The sequence below is a fragment of the Rhipicephalus microplus genome, unplaced genomic scaffold (genome assembly GCF_043290135.1).
Source record: "Rhipicephalus microplus isolate Deutch F79 unplaced genomic scaffold, USDA_Rmic scaffold_23, whole genome shotgun sequence".
Taxonomy (NCBI): Eukaryota; Metazoa; Arthropoda; class Arachnida; order Ixodida; family Ixodidae; genus Rhipicephalus; species Rhipicephalus microplus.
Window position 1 is genome coordinate 7,547,257 of NW_027464596.1, and position 23,179 is coordinate 7,570,435.

At 45.5% G+C, this 23,179-nt stretch overlaps 2 protein-coding genes across 3 annotated transcripts; both read left to right on the forward strand.

Annotated features, from left to right (window-relative positions):
* Positions 1-5,134: 5,134 nt before the first annotated feature.
* Positions 5,135-13,493, forward strand: LOC142786369 (uncharacterized). 2 transcript variants are annotated; one of them, XM_075884030.1, is made up of 3 exons: positions 5,135-5,642; positions 10,617-10,679; positions 12,834-13,493. In XM_075884030.1, the coding sequence occupies exons 2-3, from the start codon at positions 10,676-10,678 to the stop codon at positions 13,073-13,075; spliced, it is 246 nt and encodes an 81-aa protein (XP_075740145.1). In that variant the 5' UTR covers positions 5,135-5,642; positions 10,617-10,675; the 3' UTR covers positions 13,076-13,493. The 2 variants fall into 2 exon arrangements, with proteins under 2 accessions (XP_075740145.1, XP_075740144.1); XM_075884029.1 differs by having other exon boundaries at positions 10,625-10,679.
* Positions 13,494-15,910: 2,417 nt separating this feature from the next.
* Positions 15,911-16,622, forward strand: LOC142786370 (uncharacterized). Its single transcript, XM_075884031.1, has 2 exons — positions 15,911-16,249; positions 16,345-16,622. The coding sequence occupies exons 1-2, from the start codon at positions 15,973-15,975 to the stop codon at positions 16,605-16,607; spliced, it is 540 nt and encodes a 179-aa protein (XP_075740146.1). The 5' UTR covers positions 15,911-15,972; the 3' UTR covers positions 16,608-16,622.
* The last annotated feature ends 6,557 nt before the right edge of the window (positions 16,623-23,179 follow it).

Consider the following 23,179-nt stretch of genomic DNA (forward strand, 5'->3'; position numbering starts at 1 on the left):
CCAACCGATCAAGTGAAACAACTTTATTGGGGTCCTGCAGGACGCCCCCTAGTATGCAATCACCATTTCACTTCATGTTACAACATACTGGTGGTAAAAATATTCTCTGGCAGGGTACAGAAGTGCATGCACTGAGCTAGTTTGTGCAGCACGGTCTATTCCAGAAAGCTGAACCTATGTTTGGTACAGAATTTTGTAACCACACGATGCTTGCACAGATTAAATGTGGCCACACATAGCAACTTCTGAGCTTTTTTATGAAATGATCTCGCAGTATCTGAAAACATTTGTTTTTTTGTTTACTTCATAGTTCCCAGTGAAATATTTCTCTTGTTCCTCTCATTGAATAATGGCATTTGGTGTGACTAAGGTGTTCCTAATGCCTCACTCTTAGATCAGAAAAACGATTCTCCTTGAAATTGCTTCACAAGCATTTCCTAAGATATTGAATGACACTGCTTGCACATGTACAAACATTTGCTAGTTTTATTGAGGTTTGATGATAAAGGGAATCAGTTGGTGCATCCAAGCCGGACAGAGATTGACTGGCCCTGAAAAGGGCCGTTTAGTTATATATCTTGCAGCTTGTTCCAGGTAGACAGGGCTTCATTCTGTAGAAATGGTAACTCATCACACTGGTTCCCCAGCATGAAGAACATAACTTGATGCTAACACTGACTCAGATGTTCTGAAATGTCATAGAGGGTACATGAAGGCTGGGTACATGAAGGTTGCAGTTATACTAACTGTACAGTCAGCATGCTTGTGTGATATGTGCATAGCTGCATCAAAGCTACGTGTGAGAATTGCGTGAACAGCTGAAAATCTCAATGGCAGCATAGCTTAAGAAGTCTGTCATCCCTTTTTTGCCAGTTTCCAATATCATCCTTCCCTTTTCATGCATCTTCTTTCAATATATCTGGGGTTTTAATTCCCAAAACCACAATATATTAATGAGAAGCAAATTTTCAACATCTGGTGTTCTTTAACATCTTCACTTGTTTGCAGTGCAACACCAGAAACACAGGACAGGGAAGGAGCAAAAGAGAAAGAAAAGACGGCGCCGACTCTGAAAAAGACGGCACTGACATCATGACACGCACATGTCGTGATGTAAGCTGCCCAAAGAGTGGCCTCCCGTGAGAATAGTGAAGAATTGGGAATAGGATCTACCAGTAAGGGCTTTGTGTGCAATTCACAAACAGTGAAAAAGATCCACCAGGGGTGAACCACAGGTACATGGTGCACTCTGGTTGAGAGAGAGCAGAGTAAAACAGATGTGCCAGACAGGAGATTATAAATGGTTTTGTCTGGAGCTGGTGCCAGACCGAGCTCTGATTAAGCGTAAGGGAGTATTGAGCGCCAGGCCAATCTGATCCCATTCCTGTGATGGGGTGCAATGTGATGACAGGTGCGAATTCCATTTTCTTTTTTTTCCATGGTTTTAGGGAAATAATTTTTCAGGGATCAGATGAAAATACCTTTGACATACATAATAACATGCTTATTCTTGGGCGTAGTCATGCCTAGCCACCAGATTGGGAGAAAAAGGAATGTTTCCCGAAATGTGCGATAAAGTGTTTGGTGCTACGCCTTGACGGAAGTATTGGTAGGTGCTTTGGAAATCGGTACACCATTTCTGTAATCGTTAAATATGCAACTGCATGTGCCACTGCTAGGGATAGCGTGACCCTCCCAGCCATTTCGGGGTAAGCCGTTTTAATCTACATGAAGATGTTAATTAGCCCGTTCTCCATCACAGCAGTAGCTGTGGCCATTCCTTCAACTAGGCCTACTGCAGCGCCAACTAAACGTCTGCATGAATTTAGCGCTAGTACCGTACATAATAATCAGCACGTGCCTTGGGTTCACTTCGATGGTGTTGTGAATTCATCTTGCGTGACAATGGTTTAAGTTGCATGCGTGCCTTAATCATTATTGCAATAGGAGACCATGATTTATCGTCTTGCATGGTGTTGCTTAGCTCGGTCCTCAGTGTTCGAAGCAGGTTCCGCCTTGTGAGTGCATGAGAGAGGCACAAGAGTTGATTTCTGCTCTGTGTTTCTATAATTCCCTAGCCTGTATTATACAGGAAGGGGATAGCGCTGGTGTGCGTCAGCTGCCTCGGTGCGCTCTCAACCGCCTGCCTGGTAAGACTGATAGCTCATTCTATCAGCGCCTTGTTGTACTCCCTCCTCACACTGCGGAATGTCCTCCACTTGGAGGACATGATGACGGAACAAGATGATACGAAGCCCAAAACCGCAATGTTTGCAAGCCACAACCCGAGCAAACAATTCAACGGTGAGGCCAGAAAATCTACCTGACTAGGCCTGGAGCAACAAGCCAGAGAGCATATTCTTGGCTGGATAGATGGATGGATGTGGCCGTACCCTTTAGATCGGGCGGCGGCTAACGTCACCTAGCCGTAATGCTTAGTGAATTAACCACTAGATTTTTTTCCCCTTTAAATAGTAAAGTTGGACGGGTACTTTGAAGTGAAGGGTTTCATTTTCAATCGTGCCTTGACTTTAGCCACCAATCAGATAACCTCCTTCTAGTTAAGTCTACCCGCTTAAAGTCTATTTTGTCCTCCCTGTCCCTAAACACCAGTGCTTTGAAAAACTCTGCGCCATCATCTTGAACTATAAGGTGAAGCCCTTTACAGAGCATTGTCAAGTGTTCGGCAGTTTTTTCTTTCTCTTCGCACGCACTGCATATTGTGTCTACCTCTTCATATTTGGCCTGATATGTCTTGGTTCGCAATACTCCCGTCCTGGCCTCAAACAGTAGAGAACTACCCTGAGTATTATCATAGATTCTTTCTTTGGCAATTTCCTGCTTAAAAGTTCGATAGATCTCTAGTGCATACTTCTTAATCATGCCAATTCTCCACATGTCAGTCTCCGTTTCCTGCAGTTCCTTTTTAACCGATAGTTCTTTCTGGTTTGGGCACCTGCTGTTTTCTAAGTATTTACCAGTCAATTTCCTGGTTCGCTTCCTCCATTTTGTATTGACATTCTTCATGTACAAGTAGCTGAAAACCTTCATAGCCCAACGCTCCTCCCCCATTTCTCTCAATCGCTTCTCAAATTTTATCTTGCTGCTAGCTTCCCTGCCATCAAATGATGTCCATCCCATATCACCTTGTACTCCCTGGTTTGGTGTATTCCCGTGAGCTCCTAAAGCAAGCCTACATATTTCACGTTGCCTAATTTCTAATCTTGCTTGAACTTCTGACCTCATGCACAAGACCGCGTTGCCGAACGTCAGCCCAGGAACCATGACCCCTTTCCATATTCCTCTCACAACATTATACCTATTGTAATTCCACAGTGCCCTATTTTTCATCACTGCTGCATTCCTGTTATCTTTAGTCGTCACGCATATTTCGTGTTCCCTCAGGTACTCGGTCCCATTGCTTATCCATACGCCCAGTTATTTGTATTTATCTGTTATCTCTAGCGTGACTTCCTGTATTCTAAGCTCACTACCTTTGTTATCATTAAAAATCATGACTACTGATTTTTCCTAACTGAATCTAAAATCTAACCTATCTCCCTCATTACCGCAGATGTCCATTCAACCTCTGCAAATCTTCCTTGTTGTCGGCCATTAGCACTATATCATCTGCGTAGATTAATGCTGGTAGTGCCTGATCAATGAGTTTTCCTTGTTTGACTAAAGAGAGGTTGAAGCCAAGTCCCCTTGCCTCTAATTTGGCCTCTAATCCTTGTAGGTACATCATGAATAAGAAGGGTGACAGTGGGCACGCCTGCCTAAGTCCACGTTTCACCACTGTGGGCTTGGATACCTGTTTTTCCCACTTTTTAACTACCTTGTTAGTTTTATAGATTTCCTTTAAACGATTAGTGACTCCATCTTTTACACCCTGTGTGTCTAGTATTCCCCACAAGTCCTCTTGAACCACGCTATTGTACGCTCCCTTGAATTTCTGCAGGCCGGTAGGAAGCTTCACAGCGCAGCGCCTGATCTTGTGAAACGGCGCAGCCATGCAGGCAGGGCATTCAATTCCCTCCCTATTTTTTGTATACTACTGTCCTTGTGTACATCGTAGAACACATAACAGTAATGATAGCAAACAGATCATTGATTCGGGTAGGCTTGGTGTTTTTATTTAAAATGGAACACCGAGGAAGCTGCTGAAGCTCGTGCCTGTATACAGCTGCTTTATATGGAGATGAAACTTTAACGAAAAAAAAAATGTAATGATAAACAGTAGGCTCATAACAAACATTTCTCTGAGGGTGCATGGAATATATGTCCCATGCAAGGCTATGTATTGCAGTCCTTACTGCATTAATTATGTACACGTACTGCAGGGCATGCAAGTGTATGCAGACACACGCTGACGAAATGACATTTTTTGCTACATACAAACGTGCACCGCACCAAATAAGACGCACGTGTTTGTATAGTCAGGGAACACTCGTGAATATTGATGAAATCACACAGCTCGCTTACAGTATAAAACAAACACAATTGCGAACAATAAAATGCGACGCTGTTTAAAGAGGCGGACCCAGCTTACGAGGAGAATTATCAGTATGGCATACACACCACGTGTCAAGCTTTTGCAACATCTAAAGAGACTAAATATGGAAAGTTGCCTTTGTAAGTTAACATGACAGTACCAAATGGAGAAGCCACACGAGAGAACAATTCATCGTGGGCTAAAGAATGTGTTTAAAATATTATACACAGCTTTGCAAGATAATATCGACGACTTTTACTCGTCTAGGTGTGGGAGGTGTAGGCCTGATAAAATGCGATGTTGCTTCAGAGCCTTTCTTTCGTAATATAGCAATTTTATTCAACTCTTTCAAACGCGTCACCGTAAATTTCTACTGGGTGCTCGAACACGGCAAGCAGGTCGCGGGGCAAAATCTTTGTAACATTTTATTACCGAAACAGCGATACTAGCAATGCTTGAGCTGCACTTGCTGTTTTCTAAATTGTAACCTCCTCAATCTCATCACTGTGATCAGAAAACAGAGAGGAAAAGTACAGCAGTAGTACGTAGAGAAATATTCAATTTCAAGCCCTTTAACAATATCATCTAAACAAATTGCCAGTTCACTGTTGAATTTTCGATGGAAACAAACAGCTGATCAGGGACGCAAGCTTGGCTTGGCACTGGCTTGGCCGTTCATACAGAGCCAAAAGCCGCTGCAGGAAACTGGATTGCGGATCGTATTGAGACAAAATATTTTATACATTTTTGTTTTCTTTGTTTCATTTCTCTAATTGCTCTTGTGATGGCGTGGACCGCGCTTCGTGATCTCATGTACCGGCCCACTGTTTTTAAGTTTAGTATGGCGCACGATAATACATGATTGCGTGCTTTAATTTAAAAAGGTTCGCGAGTATGGCAGCAACACTGCAATGTCGGGAAGAGGCACGGGGAAGAGGATAGTAGTAGAACCAGTAGCAGCTGCATGCCCGGGTGGAGCGACTGATGCCCAGATGGAGGAATGTCAACCCGATGCCTTTTGTGTTGGCCGTTCTGGCAGTTCCGCCGACTTTATAGAAAGAGACGACCCCGTCGCTTGTCCTCTTCTCTTTTCCTTCGGGCATCAGCGACAACATTGACGGACGACGTGTTCGACTTCACCGTGCACGTGAGTATAGGTTGGTTTTTCATTCGAGTGAATTCTTGTTCAGATTTGCAACTTGTCGACTTCATCCTGATCACCTGTCACCGGCAATAAGTCACATACGTGTGATATTTAGGTGAAATAAATGATAATGCACGTTTTCTGCTCCATTTGCGTGACTTAGCTACACCAGGACATGAGGTAAAGCCTTTGTCGCCTAGCCACTAGCAGGCAAGATCGATCACTCGCATCCTTCAGTTCACGAATCAACGCGCCTGCCTTAAAATTAGTAAGCTGCTCGCAAAGAAATCTTACCGAGGCAATTTTGTTTTCTGTGAACAATGCACCGTAGATTTGTCTTGAATAACAAAAAAAGAACTTGAAAAATAAATGTCGCGACCTTTTAGAAAACGCCGTGTCTAAGAGCTAGACGCGGCATTTTGTAAAAGGCTCATTAAATTCAGTATGTTTTCGTAGTTTCTGCTTGAAATTATTATTGTCTATTAATTTCATGGCCCAATCTTTTGCTTTGGCTGAAAATCTCGGCGGCAAAAACTTTGTTCAGTGTCCCTTTAAGGGCAGGTGTAGATGCCATCATTTCAGTCGCAAATCTTTTTGCTAGTCGGTCGGCTGGTTAACAATAAGGGTACTAACTGGAGTTCCAGATTTCATCAGCAACACATCGTCATGGCTTCATCAGATGCTGCATTATATACATTCTATCCTCGTTTTTAAATAGGTGTACCGTATGGTCCACTGTTACAGGAAACAAGCGAGCTCATGGACAGTGAGCCATGTGGTGCTAACTGGCAGCGAGGCTTGTGAATGGGACGCATGCGCATAGAATCGGGGTGCGCCCAGTTTTGTCTGCCATTTCTCCGCCTATACGCATGACAGCATTGGAAAGCGCATCCGTATTTTAGCTGCGCAATTTATCTAGCCCAGTGCCTCCTGCTTCAGGGATTTCTTGTGAGCACAAAAAATGCATGATTTTAATCGTTGCTGCAGTGTTTTGCAAGTTGTCACCGTAAAGCACATCATATTTTTCGCATAATGCTCGCTGCAACTAGCAAGTTTCGATGACTCAAAATGCTGTTCAGGTCTGATGTAGCAAACATTTTAAGCTCGTCCTCGTGGCCATGAAATATTGGTTTATTAAATAATGGAAGGCAGAGTTGGTATCAGTTGATTTACAGTGTCAAAATGAAAAGTGCGAAGGACCGTGCCTCGCAAGTAAGCCCCGAGAGCATGAGCAGAGAAGTAGCAGATGAGGATGCTCATGCGCTGCATTTCCAAATCTCACCAGCACTAATGCTTGACGGACTGCTGGCCACGCACTAGCGTGTTCTTTCTGAAACAGGACTTTGGCCCTGTAAGCAAGTTCTTGAAGGGCATAAGTAAAACGTAGAATGGGCCTCCTAAATGCACCCATCCATGAACCATTGGGCTTATGAATTACTGCCCTTTTCAAAATACAACTATTCTGAGCTATAAATTGTGACAGAACAGTGCACGAAGTTTATAAATGGGAAAAAAGTCTTTAAATGTCCCCTTTATACATAGTGTTCTTGTGATGTCACTTCTGCCGTTGTTGCCCTCTCCCGCCATGCCCGGGTAACTCCCTGGGTACCTACGGCAGTTCACGTGCTGCAGTGCGGTTTGTTGGGGGCTCGTCATCTGTTGCTGTGAACGATGTGGAAGCATTGTGGTTTTTTGTTGTCTTACTTTAACGAGCTCATTGGATTAGGAAGGCCTCGCTCGTTCACTCGATACAAGACCAGATAATAAAGATGTGCGACACATATACCAGCCACGGCGTACACCGACTGCCCGCCACAACCTATGAGGGCCTATTATCTTGCTTTCACTACAAATTGCCTGGCCCAAAAACAAGTGAAACCTCAAAATCTCTCGAGCCGCAATTTTAAGAGTGGATGTGCGAAGCGCAGCTGCTCCCATCGAAAACTAGTCGTGCAGAGCTAGGCAAGTTTACAAGAGATATAATATTATGAATATATTGTCACGGCCTACGCCACCAAAGTAGCAATGCCCCCCCCCAGTGTTTTAAACAGTGCTGATGTTGAGCTTGAGCCTCTTTGATTGCAATTTGTGGAAATAGTCGAGGAAAATATTATACAAGGCAGATAGCGACTTTGCGTGGTATGTGCCGCGTTAATGCCAGTCATCACTTTATTTTTCGCGTATGCTTTAACACACTTTTCACTTTGTATTTTGCTTTTGTTGTACGCTAATGTACAGTGGAGTCACTGAACATGATAGAGACCGTGTATAGAATTAATTGACTAATTAAAAAAAATCCTGACGCCCAACTTGAACCGATCGGCTATACTTCAAAGTGAACTAATATTGTTTCCCATTATTTATAGTTTGTTTCAATGCAATACCAAATCTCTGCGATCGCCATCACGATTTTAACCGCCTTCCTCGCCATCATGATTTTAACTGCGGACAAGTTTGTATGTACAGTATCTTGGTAAGCTATATCTGTTTGCAGGTAAATACTTGGTTATGGCACTTACCCGTAATGAAGTTGCACCTGAAGATGCAAATATTGCAAAGTTTCTTCAAGTAGCTTTTGTTAATCTGCACCAGCCAAATACGCTGGTACTTTTAGGAAAATCGGAATGTGTGTTCTCAATTTCAGGTTATAACTTTCAGCGAAGAAACACCCTAAGCTCTGCTCCCTCTGCGTGGACTTCTAAATCAACTTGCCTCACTAGCAGCTCATAATTTCTCAAACTTGCATCGTGAGGCAAAACTAAATGGGTGCAAGCACGAGGAGACAACATGGCAGTTGTAGGCGATAGATTCGGTTGGTGCCCGGGCATGTTGGTGGCGCATTTCGGAAGTGACGAAAAGGCGCTGCGAGATGCACTTGCACACTTTGTATAGTTGCTGTATTGGACAGCAAACTTTTTTTCTTATCTGAGCAGTTTTAGCAAAGGAAGCTTCATCATATGGCGTGATAAATGAAGCGAATCCACAGGTTGAACCACATCATAGCCTTGCTGTGCTTTTGTACTTTCTTTAGCTCGCAAAATTTATTTGTACATATAAGTGACAACTTGCCAGTAATAAGGCAGCACTTGTTTCTTTACCATATGATCATCTCCGGTGTGCTGCTGCCTCAATATTTAAAATTCTAAGCATTTACACCATTGTATGCTAACTTTTCCTTCAAAGTGAGACAAGCCACATGTGTATCGTAGATCAAGAAGCATGCCAGTTTTACGTACTTGCAAGGTAAACATCAGAAATGCACAGTTGATCAAAAATACTAGTTTAATGGTGCATCTACATAGCAGAGCACCTGTGGCACCTCAGGAACAAGATAATGCCACATATGTTACAAGAGATAATTAAAAAAGACAGGGGACGTTCCGTGAACAAATAGAAACAAAAATAAAATGGCACGTGGCAGCGAGCGAAGGCGGCAGGGGGGGGGGGGGAGCCCGTGGGACTTCAGCGGATGAACGTAAGGTGTGTGTTTAATATGTGGAAGAAAAAAAAAATTCAAAATTTTGGCGACTGAAATGAGGGTGACTTAGTGAGTGCGCTCATGACGAGAGTAAACACGGTTATTTTTTTTTTTCGAATCTCTTTTGAAAGCCACAAAAAATCTGTATGTGGTGCAGCCTAACAGAAGGTCCGTGAAGGCAAATTATGAATTCGTCGTTGTACAAAGGTCTATTTGTTTTTTGTTTTTTTTTTCATGCGCACCATCCCCGCCGCGGTGGTCTAGTGGCTAAGGTACTCGGCTGCTGACCCGCAGGGCGCGGGTTCGAATCCCGGATGCGGCGGCTGCATTTCCGATGGAGGCGGGAATGTTGTAGGCCCGTGTGCTCAGATTTAGGTGCACGTTAAAGAACCCCAGGTGGTCTAAATTTCCGGAGCCCTCCACTACGGCGTCTATCATAATCATATAGTGGTTTTGGGACGTTAAACCCCACATATCAACAATCAATCAATCATGCACACCATAAATAGTGCTCAAAATTTAATTGCATATTTTGTTTTCATTCTCGCTGTATTCCGTGCTGTTTATGATGTAAAAAAAGAAAGTAGCACGCTGAAGGGGTGCTGCTTTTGGGCAACAGTTGAAAATGGCGGGGTGCATGAATGCGGAATACTGCCACTTACACTCAAATCACTCTTGTGGTCACCTCCCACTGTTTGCAGCATGTGTTGTGTATACACAGCTGCATATTTCCTAGCTAGAAAAATTTGATTTTAGGTGTTTCACGCCATTTTCTATGTAACTATTCCACAATTGCACACACTGATCAGCAGGCTTTCAATTGCGCTGAAGGACACAGGTGCCATAAAATTCATAGTGGATTCTTTCAAGAAACCGTATGTAAAGGCTGAAGCTTCATGCGTACATACACACACACTTACCATATTGTTTTTTGTACTTTATGAAAGCTGCGAAGGTCTCATGTGCCTCCAAGCGTAACCTGTCTTATTTATTCTCCATCACCGCAAAAGTTTTGTGAGTTTCAAATAAAAGTACCTTGCGCATGGCCACTTTTGGGTAATTTTTTTGTGTAGGTGTTATTTGAGCAGCCTACAGTGTTTACTTTATAAGCCTGTATGTATATGTTGCAATATAAGGATGCAGAATGTGTGTAGCTGTACAATATAGATGAAGTGTAAAAATAAGTGTGTCTATTGTAGTGTTCTTGCAACCAATCTTACCCCCGTATTCTAGAACGTCCCTCCACTCAACGCTTCACCTTCACTTGAGATGGCTGATGGGAGCGCCGTCTCTAAGCAGAGAAAATTGCTGCATGTCAGCAATAATCTGCTGTGATTCTCGAGTAGCGCAGCGTCGCTTTCAAACGAGCAGCGGCACAGTGCTCAACTCTGTCAAGTGAAGGGTGAAAGTCAAGTCGGGGAGCGTTTATGAATATGGGGGTTAGTTTTGTTGTCTTGTTAACCTGCCATTAACACTGGATTGATGCTACTTTGCTCTAGCTGTACAGTGCTCTCCAAGGCTCAAGGAGGCACCGCACGGGGAAGGCTCGGAGCAAATCATGCGTGAGTTTCCTTTCATTGTTACACTATGCACGTATTAAGAGATAGACTTTAATGTATGCTATTTGTATTGTGCAAGTTTTTGGGGACATACAACTTCCAACACTTATATGTTCTCACGAAAATCACGCAAGAATGAGCGAAGCTTGTGCAAAAATTATGCAAGAGTGTAAGAAGCTTTTGCAGAAGTCTGTGAAATGAAGTTTTGAAATTTTGTGGCAATGTGTCATTGTACAGTGGTCAAGAGTCTTGCTCAGCATGCTTGACTGCAGGGCTCCCGGCTGCACAGGCACATCTACGGAGTGCCTGATGCATGATGGGCCAAATGTCAGCCTGCACACTGGTGCCTCTTATCCCCGTTTGTCTGTTACATCAGTGTCTCTTGTAAAGGGGATCAACTGTGCTACCTTTTTTTTTTTTCGAATGTAATGAGTTCTTTTTCCAGATTATTGTGGTTTTAAGGTAGAGCCTCACATTTCTATCAAATACTGAAGATTCTATTTTTCCTTCTAGATGCTATGAAGTCACTCCTTGTGTTACAATAGAGTGAACACTGTTATGAGAAAAGCTACTTTATGGAGTTAACTCACTCCATATTGACTTAACACACAGAATTAGTGAAAACTACACTCCATTCCAGCTGCATTGGGAATAATATTCATTTGCATACTTCTGTTTCTTTTGTTTGTTTGTTGGCTGGAGGTTTGGAGCATAGGGTGGCCAGAGGGCACTGTGTAGTCTTTCTTCATCTTCCCAATTTTGTGAACATCAATTGATAGCCGTATGGGAAGCAGCCAGCATGCTGAAACAGCGGTGCAAGCATGCAAGATGTTCACCATTGCATGCAGTCAGTTGCTGTGAGCAACCTACTGCATACAATTAACTGCGAGTGGTGAACTAACGCTGCACTATGTGTGCCTCCTGGAAAGCTGCAATGGTAAAGTGCCACAATCGTATAGTAACATGGATAACATCGCAATTTGTTTGTTGAATAATTTTGCAACAGAATCAATGGAGTTTTGGATAAATTTATGTATCTGCCTGGTTCATCAAAGCTACAGAGTCAAATGCGGTATATACTCGCGTATTATGTGTACTTTTTTTGTCAATCCGGTCATGTGCGAAGTTAGTAGGAATCGCTGGCCTAAAAGCTCAACTGGGAATATATGTTGCAGGCGCTGTCACAGCTGTCTCAAAGCGGATTGTCATTTTGTTTGCTAAGCCTGTTCAAATGCCCCCATTTTCTTGAAGTTCTTCCGAACAGTGCTCACAAAAACCAGTTCTCACGACAGGGTTATACCAGAGAACATAAGTACTTTCCAATAATTGTCGGGAACCCAACGTAAAGTAAGATGCAGACAAGGAAGCGCGATGCCAACACAGTGCTGTGTGTGTCGCCCTTCATGTGTGTGTGTGTCCATTCCTTGTCCCAGTCTTCTATTGCGTTGTGTTCCCTCCGATATCTAACCAACACACCCAAGCTTCTATGCTAAGTCTTATTCAACCCACTCTTCTGCTGGCTCCCATACTGAATATTGCATGTCGAAGAACTCCACGCTGATGTGCTTAGCGGTAGCACGGTTTCAGTTTTCTTCGGTAAGCTTTATAACAGCAATCTGCCTCGTATATAATTATTGTAGCCTATCACAAGGAACGGTAAAAACGCAATGGCCAAATGGCGAAACCGAAAAAAAAAATGAGTGCGAAAACCTGCCTCATCTAGTTGATGTGACAGGTCCTTGCACGCGTTCAACATCTGTGCTGTGTCTCGGGAATACATTCTTGCCGTGGAAGAGGTGGGAAGATAGGAGGCAAACCTTTAGGCATTTCGGACTACACATAAACAGGTTTCAGTTTTCAAGTTCGATATTCTAGGGAAAGCATAAAAGTTCATGGAAGAAGGGACCTTGCACTCAGTCCATTTTGTGTAAGACTGCACTCGCCTGCTCGACAAGAGATGTGCCTGACCAGAGCATCATGAAGTCAAATGTGTCTGTGTGTGTGCTGGCAAGGTGGCTCGGGCTGGTTGGGGAGGGCAAAGTATGCGAGCAAAAAGTTTCTTGTAGTAAAGCAGGCTGGCTAATTATACTGGTGAGCAAATTATGTGAGGATGCAAATTGTGCGAGTAAATATGGTATGTACTCTTGTATGTTTCAGCTCTATTGCTACGGATCCTGCGGATCCAACTTGGCATCCGGCAGCAACAAAGAGAGGTTCTGCAGGAGGTGCGACAGCTGAAGCACAAGGTACGGCTCTTGTCCGTGCCTCAGCACGCCCAGCCAGCACAGCGCCCCTCTGACCTTCCCCGGCTGCCTGCTGGTACAATTGGAGAAGTGGAGGCAGCAGAGGCAGCTGTGCAGAGTAAAGCTGTGGCTGCGGCTTTGGTGTATATTTCTTGATTTTTAATATGCCTATGTAACATGCAGAAATTTAGTACTGCTTTAAGATACTGTGTTTCGGGAAACAAACTAGTCAGGTTATCTCATGAGCCACTGTACTACAGTCGAATATGAATAATTCGTACTCAAAGAGGCCAGAAAATTTGTTCAAATTAAAAGAAGTTCAAAATAATGAAAGTTACCGTAATTACTTGAATCTAACACGCACCTTTTTTCCGGTTAAGAGAGTTCATAAATCACATGTGCGTTAGAATCGAGTACGAAAAAAAAATTAATATGGTCATTCTATTGCCATCGCCACTTACAAAATGGCCGCCCCCTACGTGCGTCGGCATGGCGCGTCGGTCATTTCTGCCTATGTGTTTCCCATGCGCGGCACTTCATACGTGTGCTGAGGAGTTCGTCATCTTGTAGTACATTAGCATTGACGGCATGGTAGGGCTGCCTCTAAAAACTCGACGAGTGCACCACAATGCTGCTTCTAAAAGAAAAGTCGTCGCGTGTGCCGGAACGGACAGAAATCGGGCCGCATCGCGGTCATTCGGAGTTCCCGAAACGTGCGTGCGGGACTGGCGGAAACAAAAGCAGAATATTGTCGACAGCAAAGATTCACGCAAAGGCTTCAGTGGACCACAGCAGGGTCGGTTTCCACAAATTGAAGAGCTGCTCGGCGAGTATGTGATTAAGCAGTGAGCGGCACAGGGGCCCGTGACGACAGAACTGCTCCAAGTGCAGGCTATGCAGTTAGCCTTAGAAAAAGGGCTAATGCAGAGCCATTTTAAAGCGAGCAGGTGCTGGCTAACGAACTTTATGAAGAGAAAAGGCTTTTCCCTCCGAAGGCGAACGGGCATATGCCGGAAGTTGCCGGAGGAGTACGAAGAAAAGCTTCAGAGTCTTCAGAGGTTCCTCCTAAACTTGCGGCACAACAACGGCTACCTGCTTGGGCAAATCGGGAATGCCGATCACACGCCTCTTTACTTCGACATGCCTGGCACCACAACCGTCTAGGAGAAGGGTGCGAAGCAAGTTTGTGTACTGACATCGGGCTACGGTAAAACTAGAGTGACAGCAATGCTCTGTTGCACGTCAGATAGGCATAAGCTTCCCCCGTACTTCATATTTAAACGGAAGACGCTCTCAAAAAGAGTCGTTTTCGCGAGTGGTGTGATCAAGCGGGCCAACGAGAAAAAAGGGTGCGCGTTGCAACCGATCTCTTAGCTTTTTTTTTTTTTTTTTTCGTGGAAACGGGGCGCGCGTTACAATCGACGGCGCGGTAGAATAGAGTAAATACGGTAAACGAGCGGAGGGCTCACCATGCAGTGATGCATGTGCATGGAGAAGTTTTATTCACAAATTACAGGACATCCGTCATTAATTAAAGTAGTCAATACATGTCTGTACACGTTGGCCTTGCAACGAGTCAACAAGTTTTGCGTGCAGTTTGCAAAGCATTTGTACTTCGGCTTCAGTATTCTCCTGGCAAAAGAAGTTGCGTGCGGCAATGTCCAGTGCTGACACTCTTCGAAGACAACTGTGTTTCCACTGTTACCATCTGCGCTGCAGCCGGAGCGTGGCCAGCACATGATGAGAATGGAGGAGCGTCTCCACCTGGAGAAAAGCAGATCGGCATTCGAGAGAGAAACACTCCGCGGCAGCTTTTTTTTTTTCTCTCTTCATGCGCGGTGTTGAAAGGAGAAGAGTCTCTACATAGCAGGAACGAAAAACAGGGAAGCGTGACACCGGCACGTTGCAGATCGGCATGAGAGAGCCAACTCTCTGCGACAGCTTTTTTTCCCCTCTTTCTCTTTATGCGCAGTGTTAAGAAGAGAAGGGTCTCTACGTGGCAGGGACGGAAAAAGTCGAAGCGGGGCACAGGAATGTCGCAGATTGGCATTTGGCAAACATTCCACCGCAGTCTTTTCTTTCCTTTTCTTCATTTTCTTCTTCAAGCACAGCGATGAGGTGTCTGAAGTGCCACCGCAGGATTGGGCGGGGTGCTGAGAGCATTTTCGAAGCGCGGTATAGCTTTGATAGGACCACAGCGTCAGTTCGAATTAAGTGTGTTGGAATTAATGAGATTCGACTGTATTTACTATAGTCTGTGAAGTCCGAGTGAACTGTCCTAAGCTAGCTGACGATGTAGGCGGCATCGTGTGTTTGATGGCCAGTGACTAGCAATAGCCTGCTTAAAACAGACATTCAGTAATTTTGTTCATTTATCACCCTATTTCGTGTCCGCTGCGGCTCTCTCTACTTTGAGCTACAGTTCACCCTGCCTTGTGTTAGCCGATTTCTTACTTTTTTAAAAATCTAACATGCACCCAATTTCGCAGTGTGAAGAGAAATGCACCTTTGTTTATTGTGATGAAATTTCTATAGCGACATGCCTCTTTGTTGGCTATCGCAGAAAAATATAAACAGCAAATGGTGCGACCATCTAGTGCGACCTTTATTTTTCTATCAGTTTCATCTATGACCAAGATTTGGTCGCTCTAAGGTTGCCTCTTAGTACGCCTTGATCATGTTCATTTATCTTGTTGTGCTCTGCTTACAATGCATTGATTAAAAACATGTCCTAGCTTCTTTTTGAATTCCACATATTTTATCGTTTTTCACCTGTAGAAGCTACTCCTGGTCAACATTCAGGCAAAGACATTGTAACCTCGAAGAAACGTGTATTGGCATTTGAGCACTGTACAAAGTAATTATACTATTTCATAGCTAGAATCAATATTTATTAAGGGTTATAACAGTGTTGTATTTGATTTCATAACAGCGAAACTGCATTCAGAGAAGGACTCTAAAAGGTTCTCGCACTGAGTGTGAGAGGGCTGATGTGGAAACCATTTTAGGTCAAGTGAGTTGAAGTTAGCGTAAAAAAACAATGAAATGTTGTGATGCCCAAAAATTCAAGTTGTTGTTTTCAGTGTCCTCTTCTTGCAGATTTTTATCATGAAAACATTTCGATGTGCTGTTGCGTTTACCCCATCTATGCTTCTTGCATTTTTTTACAGCGCAAGCACCTCCTGCAGATTGGGGGACGTGGCCTCCGAGAAATTGGTGTGAATGCCATGAAGGCTGTATTGGCACATGACGTGCAAGTGCTGTACAGCCTTCATGGCAGAAAAGGGAAAAGGGCCTTTGTGAACCTGAGGCTCTGTAGATTAGTGACAGGTTAGACTTGTTCATTGTTTTGTGTGTGTGCCCTTGTGTATTCTCTGTACTGCAGTGCTTCATGTGTACTATGGTATTTCTGTTCTTGTATGCAGATGTCATCTGCCAAAAAGCAGGGTGCGACCAGGCGGAGGCCCTCAACTTTATTAAGAGGTGGCTGCCAGGGTCTGGTGATCGCTGTGGGGGCAGGAAGCGGCGCTTCAGAGAAGCATTTGTTGTGGAGCAGCCCGATGATCCCCATTGTCAGAGTGCAGATTATCGGCTGCTCGCGGCAGCTGGCTTCCTGCCCAGCCACAGCAGCCAGGGCCTTGACAGCACCACTGTCACTGTGCCCCCAACGCAACCTGACCTGCAGTAGAGCGGGCCTTTAGTTGTGTATATATATTTTTCAATGTATACATTTTTTGTTGTACCAAATAAATAAAAAAAAACAAAGAATAAATAGTCTGCAGACTGTCGGTGGTGCACTGTTCGGCTAGCTTATGCTGATTCGGAAGCACCATCACCATGTTTCAGTTACAAAAAAATGCTCTAAACTATGAATATTCTCAATTACCATGTGGGGGACATATGTGGGGATTGCAAGTGGGGGACATACGCTTTCAACATTTACTTCCCAACGACTTTTTTCGATCTGCTGTACCAAATACCAGTACCAAATAAAGCACTCGCTATTGCAAAAGATAAATTGGTAAAAACATAAACTACACTTCTAGTGTTAGCAAAGAGAATGAGGTATAAAAGATGAAATAGATCGAGTAACTGCTTTCAGTTCTCAGCATTCAATTTTCTGTTGCCCCAAGTATACAGGGCTGCAAAGCTACAAGAGCGGGTCATCGAGGCATATTGCTTAAATCTTCCGGTAAGAAAAATTCCCTACTAATAATGGTTACATAATGGCAAGCCAATCAGTAGCCAATATTCGTCGTGCAGGAAACATCGGTGTAATAACGGCATTTGATTGGCTGCAATGTGGCCCTGGATTGGTCCAATGTCGGTCGTACATCCGTAGCCAATATTCGTCGTGCAGCAAACATCGGCATAAAAATGGCATGTGATTGGCTGAAATATGGCCCAATGCTGGCCGAACATTGGCAGCTTTGTCGGCAATACGATGGGCCTTCGTCGGCCCAATGTTGGTTGCATACTGGCTAAAACATCGGCAAAACGTCGGCCCATCATTGGCTTGAACGTCGGCCCGACATTGGAAGAAGTTGCACTTCCGACGTTGGCCCGACGTCGGTGCCGATGTTAGCCGATGTTGGTCCAAGATTGGTCCAACGGCGGCGTGCTGCCTGGGATCGTGATGTTGACTTTTCAGCTGACGCCGGCAATAACGTTCAAACGGCGGGCCAATAATGCCGGTCTTATTGGATGGCTCCGCCCATATTGGCTGCTACTTGTACAACCTGGCCCGATGTGTCCGTTCTAATAGGCCGGCACAGCCTATATGGGCGGAAAGTTCTGAAAGCTGGCCCAATATAACCAATCTAATAGACTGGCACAGCCATCATTGGCGGAATGTTGTTAATGCTGGTCCAACATAGCCGTTCTATTCGGCTGGCAGAACCAATATTGGGGGTACGTTGTCAACGCTGGTCCAACGTCGCCGTTCTATTTGGCTGGCATAGCCAATCTTGGCGGTACGTTGTGAAAACTGGGCCGTTCATGGGCCAGGCAATGCCGATCTATCCCCAATATTGGGCCAACCTTCTGTGCTGCCTGGGACATCTTTGGTCCCTTCTCTCAGACCACTTCCCGTGGCTCGGCGGAGGAGACGCAGCCAATCCTGGAACTGCAAGTTGGCTCAGAGAAGGAGGGGACGTTATATCTGGAACTGCACGGTGCCGATGTTTGCATGTAAGGCGGCGCTGGAAGGGGGGAGACAGTTCGCGGCAACAGTGCTCGATCTGGTGGGAACAAGCGCTCCCAAGCAAAGACCATGCTTGTGGCATAACTGGACCCCCGCCGCCAGACAATACAGCCGGAATGTCGAGCCGTCTAGCGTGGCTCAAAAGGAGGGATGCTGGTTGACCGTCGATACTGCAGCCGCTCCGTGGTGGCTTTCAGAGCCCTGCAGGGGATCACTGGAACGACGGAGTTGAACACAAAGCCAAACCACTCTGATGGAAGCAAGCACCCTCTGAGCGTCCCCCATAGCGCCAGACCAAGGCCGCAAGGAGATCTGTTGACTCTCTACTATTGTATGCTTTAGCACGAGAAACGTATTCTTTAGAGAGCTCGAAACACTGGCCCTCCCACGAATGGTGTGATTACACTGCGCAGTCAACGAAACTATCCTCAGTGCCATACGAGTAGGTCGGAACCCTCTGACGCTGGCCAAAAATGCAATTCTGTGCACTTTTTTTTAACAATTTTACCTGAGTGGTAGAGGCATGGCCTTCCTGCAAACATATCAGTTAGAGTGTACTTCAAACAAAATACGTCTAGTAGTGCAATGCGAAGTTGTTGATACAATATAAAGAAAAACGGAAAGAAGAGACACTAAATGTACGCAAAGCACGTCAAATCAGAAGGAAGTGCCTCAACTTGTCTAAGGGAGTTGGGCTGCACTTCAATAAGCTCTGCTACAACCATCTGCGTTTGTGTGCAGCTTCCCTTTCTTATAGCGCACACTAAAGTTATGGTGCTGAAGCGTCAAGCTCCACCATGTAAGCGACCGCTTTTAGAGGACATGTGCAACAGGGTCAAGGGGCAGTGATCAGTTTCTACTATGAAGCTCGACCCTGAGACGTAACATTCTAGCTTACCAATTGCCCAAACAAGGCGGGCGCACTCTTTTTCTGAAGTGCTGTAAGCTTCCTCTCTGACATTGAGCTTTCTGCTGAGATACAAAACTGGCCGCTCGTGCCCTTCGGCGTCCTTTTGGCACAAAACTGCTTCTAGGCCGCGTTCACTAGCATCCCACTGAATAATAGAACTCTGAGAAAAGTCCGGCGCCGCTAGCACGGGTCATTTCGCGACAGTGCTCTTCAGGCTCTTGAGAGCATTCTCTTTTCTTGTGTCTCACGAAATGATTGTGGGCTGCAGTTTGCGGAGAGAGTCCGTCAGAGGACTAGCGAGGTTTTAGTAACCCTTGATGTAGTGTTGATAATACTCCGACAGTCCCAACAATGCCCTCAATTCCGACTTTATGGTGGGACGTTGATACTCTAAAATGGCCAAAACTTTCAGCTCGGACGGGCTACGATGGCCACGACCCACGACGTGGCCGAGATAACTTACGCTTGCGCACCCTAAATGGCATTTCTGAACTCTCACGGTGAAGCCTGCATCACGTATTCAAGCCAGAACGGTCCTCAAGTGAGTCACATGCTCGGCCCACGTATCTGAGAAGATCGCCACATCATCGAGATAAGGGAGGGCGAAATCTCCTAAGCCCCGCAACACCCACCCGATCCATGAGGTTTAAAAAGCAGTAGAGAGCATTCTTTGCACCGAAAGCAAGCATTAAAGGGGGAAATGTTCCCGATGGGGAAATGAATGCACCATAACGAGAGGCTCGCTCCGTCAACGACACCTGCCAGTATCTCCGTGCGAGATCTAAGGTAGAGATATATGTGAATATCGCCATGGTTTCTACTCTCTCCTCGATATTAGGTATCGTTTGATCCAACGTGATCTTATTTAGCCGGCGGTAGTCCACGCATGGCCTAGGGTCTTTTCCCGGAACCTCGACTAGTATGAGTGGGGAGGTGTAATCGCTTTCACTAGAACGATGAACCCCAAGTCATACATGCGGCGGATCTCGGCTTCCATGATCTCCCTTTGCCTCGGCGATACGCAGTAAGCCTTGCTAGAGATCGTTTCTTCACTTGATAACCGAATATCATGCTCTACCAAAGATGGTTTCCTTGGTTTGTCGCAAAACACGTCTGCGTAGTCTCCAACTACTTTCGTCAGATCATCACGTTGACTCTCCATGAGACTTCGTTTTTCGGCAATAAGCTGTACGAGCCTGTTAGCTGGCGTGTCGCTTTCACGTGGAAGACTTAAGAGGTTGGTCTCCACTTCGTTCGCCGCATTCAGTGTCACGTTAACAACGGCATGGCGCTGGATGTAAGGCTTCATTAAATTACTGTGGTAGACCTTACCTTAATTTCGGCCCAATTTTACCTCGTAGTTTCTATCTGAAAACTTGGACATTAGCTGGCCCTTCCCACTGCATGTCCACTGTTCTTCTTACACTGTCGTAGCAGCATTACCTGGTCACCGATGTTGAACATGCGCTTCCAGGACAACTTATCGTAGTAAGTCTATGCTAAACTCTGAGCCGCCTTCATGTTTTTCTCAGCGAGCTCTCTGGTTTTAGATAGTCTTTCCAACAGATCTAACAGCTAGCTGACTACGCGCGGGTCTTCTTCATAACCTTCCCACAAGTATTTCAACAGTCGAAAGGGAGATCTCAAGTTTTTCTCATAAACGAGCTCGGCGGGACTGAATCCCGTTGTCTCGTCGGGAGTGGACCGTATGGCGAACAGTGCCGCGGTTATGCATGCCTCCCAATCATAGGTATGTTCAAAGCAAAGTGCTCTCATAACTCGCTTGAGTACGGCATGCATCCTCTCCACGGGGTAATACTGAGGATGTCCTGTAGAGTTGTGTATTATATTTATTCCACAGCGTTCAAAACACGCTGTTGTTAGACAGCTGGTAAATACGCTCCTATTATCACTCTTAATCTCTGCTGGAAAGCCAACGCGAGCAAAAATGGATAAAAGTGCGTCCACAATGCAGGGAGAGGTGAGCGCTTTTAGTGGAACCACTTCGGGAAATTTCGTTCCCACGCACAAAACAGTTATAATGTAGCGGCAACCCGAACGGGACTCTGGAAGGGGACCAACAATATTAATTACGAGCCTCCGGAGCGGCTCTGTGATAACAGACACTAATTTCATCAGAGACTTCTGTTTGTCAGTACATTTTCCTACTCTCTAACATGTGTCGCACGGTCGTACGAAGCTTTCTACATCTTTCCAGCATCCACGCCAATAGAAATCCTGTGCGAGCCTCGCCTTTGTCTTTTCTTGCAAAGGTGGCCCACCCTGGCATTTCCGTGCGCCAGTTCCAAAAACTTTCGTCGGTACTTCTCTGGCACTAGAAGCTGGTCGAACGTTCTACTTTCAGCGTTCCAATACTTTCTATGCATGAGCCCTGCCTTCGTGTAGAATAAGATGTTCTTTCAGGCTACTCCTTCTTTCCCGTTATGCTGCAGATTCTTAATGGTATCATCCCTTGCCTGTGCAGTGACGAGTATGTTCCTGTCTACTTTACTGAGCTCTTCCCAACAAGTGGATGTGGGACCAAGCAGGGACGACTGAACGTTCTCCTGAAGCGCCCTGTTTTTATCCACCTCCACAGGCTCGCCGCGTTCAGCAGCCAATATCGTATCCGGAGCCCCACTGTCCTCGATGCCCTATATATTGTAACGGGCTAGTAAAAGGCAGAGAAGAGAAGGAGAGGAAGACGAAGAGTCTTGCGAGATCGCAGTGCGCTACCGCGAACGATCATCGCTCACCTCTTGTAAATAAAGCCATTTCATCACAGCTCGCTGTAACAACTGTGGTGGAGGTGCTGGGTAATCGACACCCGAAGACAGAGGCTGAACCGCAAGTTCTTCGACGGAGCCGTCGCCTTGCTGGACTTCCACCGAATCCATCTGAGCTAGACATGTCCCACAACGCAGATGAACACCGACCCCTCTCAACTTCTGCGCCGACCAGTTCGGCTCCACAGCTGAGAGATGCTCGTCCCTTCGCCGGCAGACCAGATGAAGACGTCGAGGCTTGGCTCATCCATTACGAACGGGTGAGTGCCGCCAACAAATGGGATGCCGCGTCTCAGCTTTTGTACGTCGCGTTCTTTCTGACGGATACTGCATTATTGTGGTACGAGAATCGGGAGGAAACGCTAACGACGTGGGACAGATTTGTTTCTGAGATTAAAGACCGTTTCGGCGACCCAACAACGAAAAAGAAAAGAGCAGAACAGATACTAATGCAACGCGCTCAAGTGCCAGGTGAAACTCGCACGACCTAGATTGAGGAAGTAATAAAGCTATGTAGGATCATTGACTCCAGAATGTCTGAGGAAGACAAATTCGGGCACATTCTAAAAAGAATCGCCGAGGATGTTTACAGTTTCCTCATCGCGAAAGACACCATGACATCTGTCGCCGTTGTCATTCGCCATTGCCGCACTTTTGAGCAACTAAAGACGAGGCGCATCACGCCGAAGTTCGGCAGGCTAGCCAATGTGACGACTATCGCGAGTATAGACAGCAACCAAGTGCTTGATCTTGCATCAACAATCCGACAAATAGTACGCGAAGAATTCGGCCTGTACGCGCAAGCGGCACACCACCCAAGCATCATCCCCCCTACCTGCCAACAGAGTTCGAGCGAAACATTGCTTCATTCTCCTCGTACTGAGTGATGGAGGGCATTGAGGATTCTAACACCACACCTCAGTATCAGCCACGTCTCTACGATAGAGGCCCTGCCTATGACGCTGGATCACTACGAGGACAGCCGCGTTCTTATACTCAGGACTCTCAGCCTGATTACGTCCCGCTGCGGCAAGGACAGTACCGACCCTACTACCAAGATGCGACTTACGGCAAATACAGTTGATTCTGGAGAATGGCAGAAACCCGTTCTTCGCCTGATAACGAACTTCCTCGCCGACAGCAGCGGTCCAGAATTCGTTCCGATGAATACAGTATAAACCGTGACCCTACCGTGTACTACAAATCTGCTTTCACTGGGCATATCGCTCAGTATTGCCGCCACCAACGCCGCCAATCACGAAGGACCCCAGCCTTGTCTTCACCATCAAGACCCAGTGCTTCATATGACATGCGGACAACCGACTTGTTTCCGAGGGACCGTTTTTCACGCGAGACTAGAC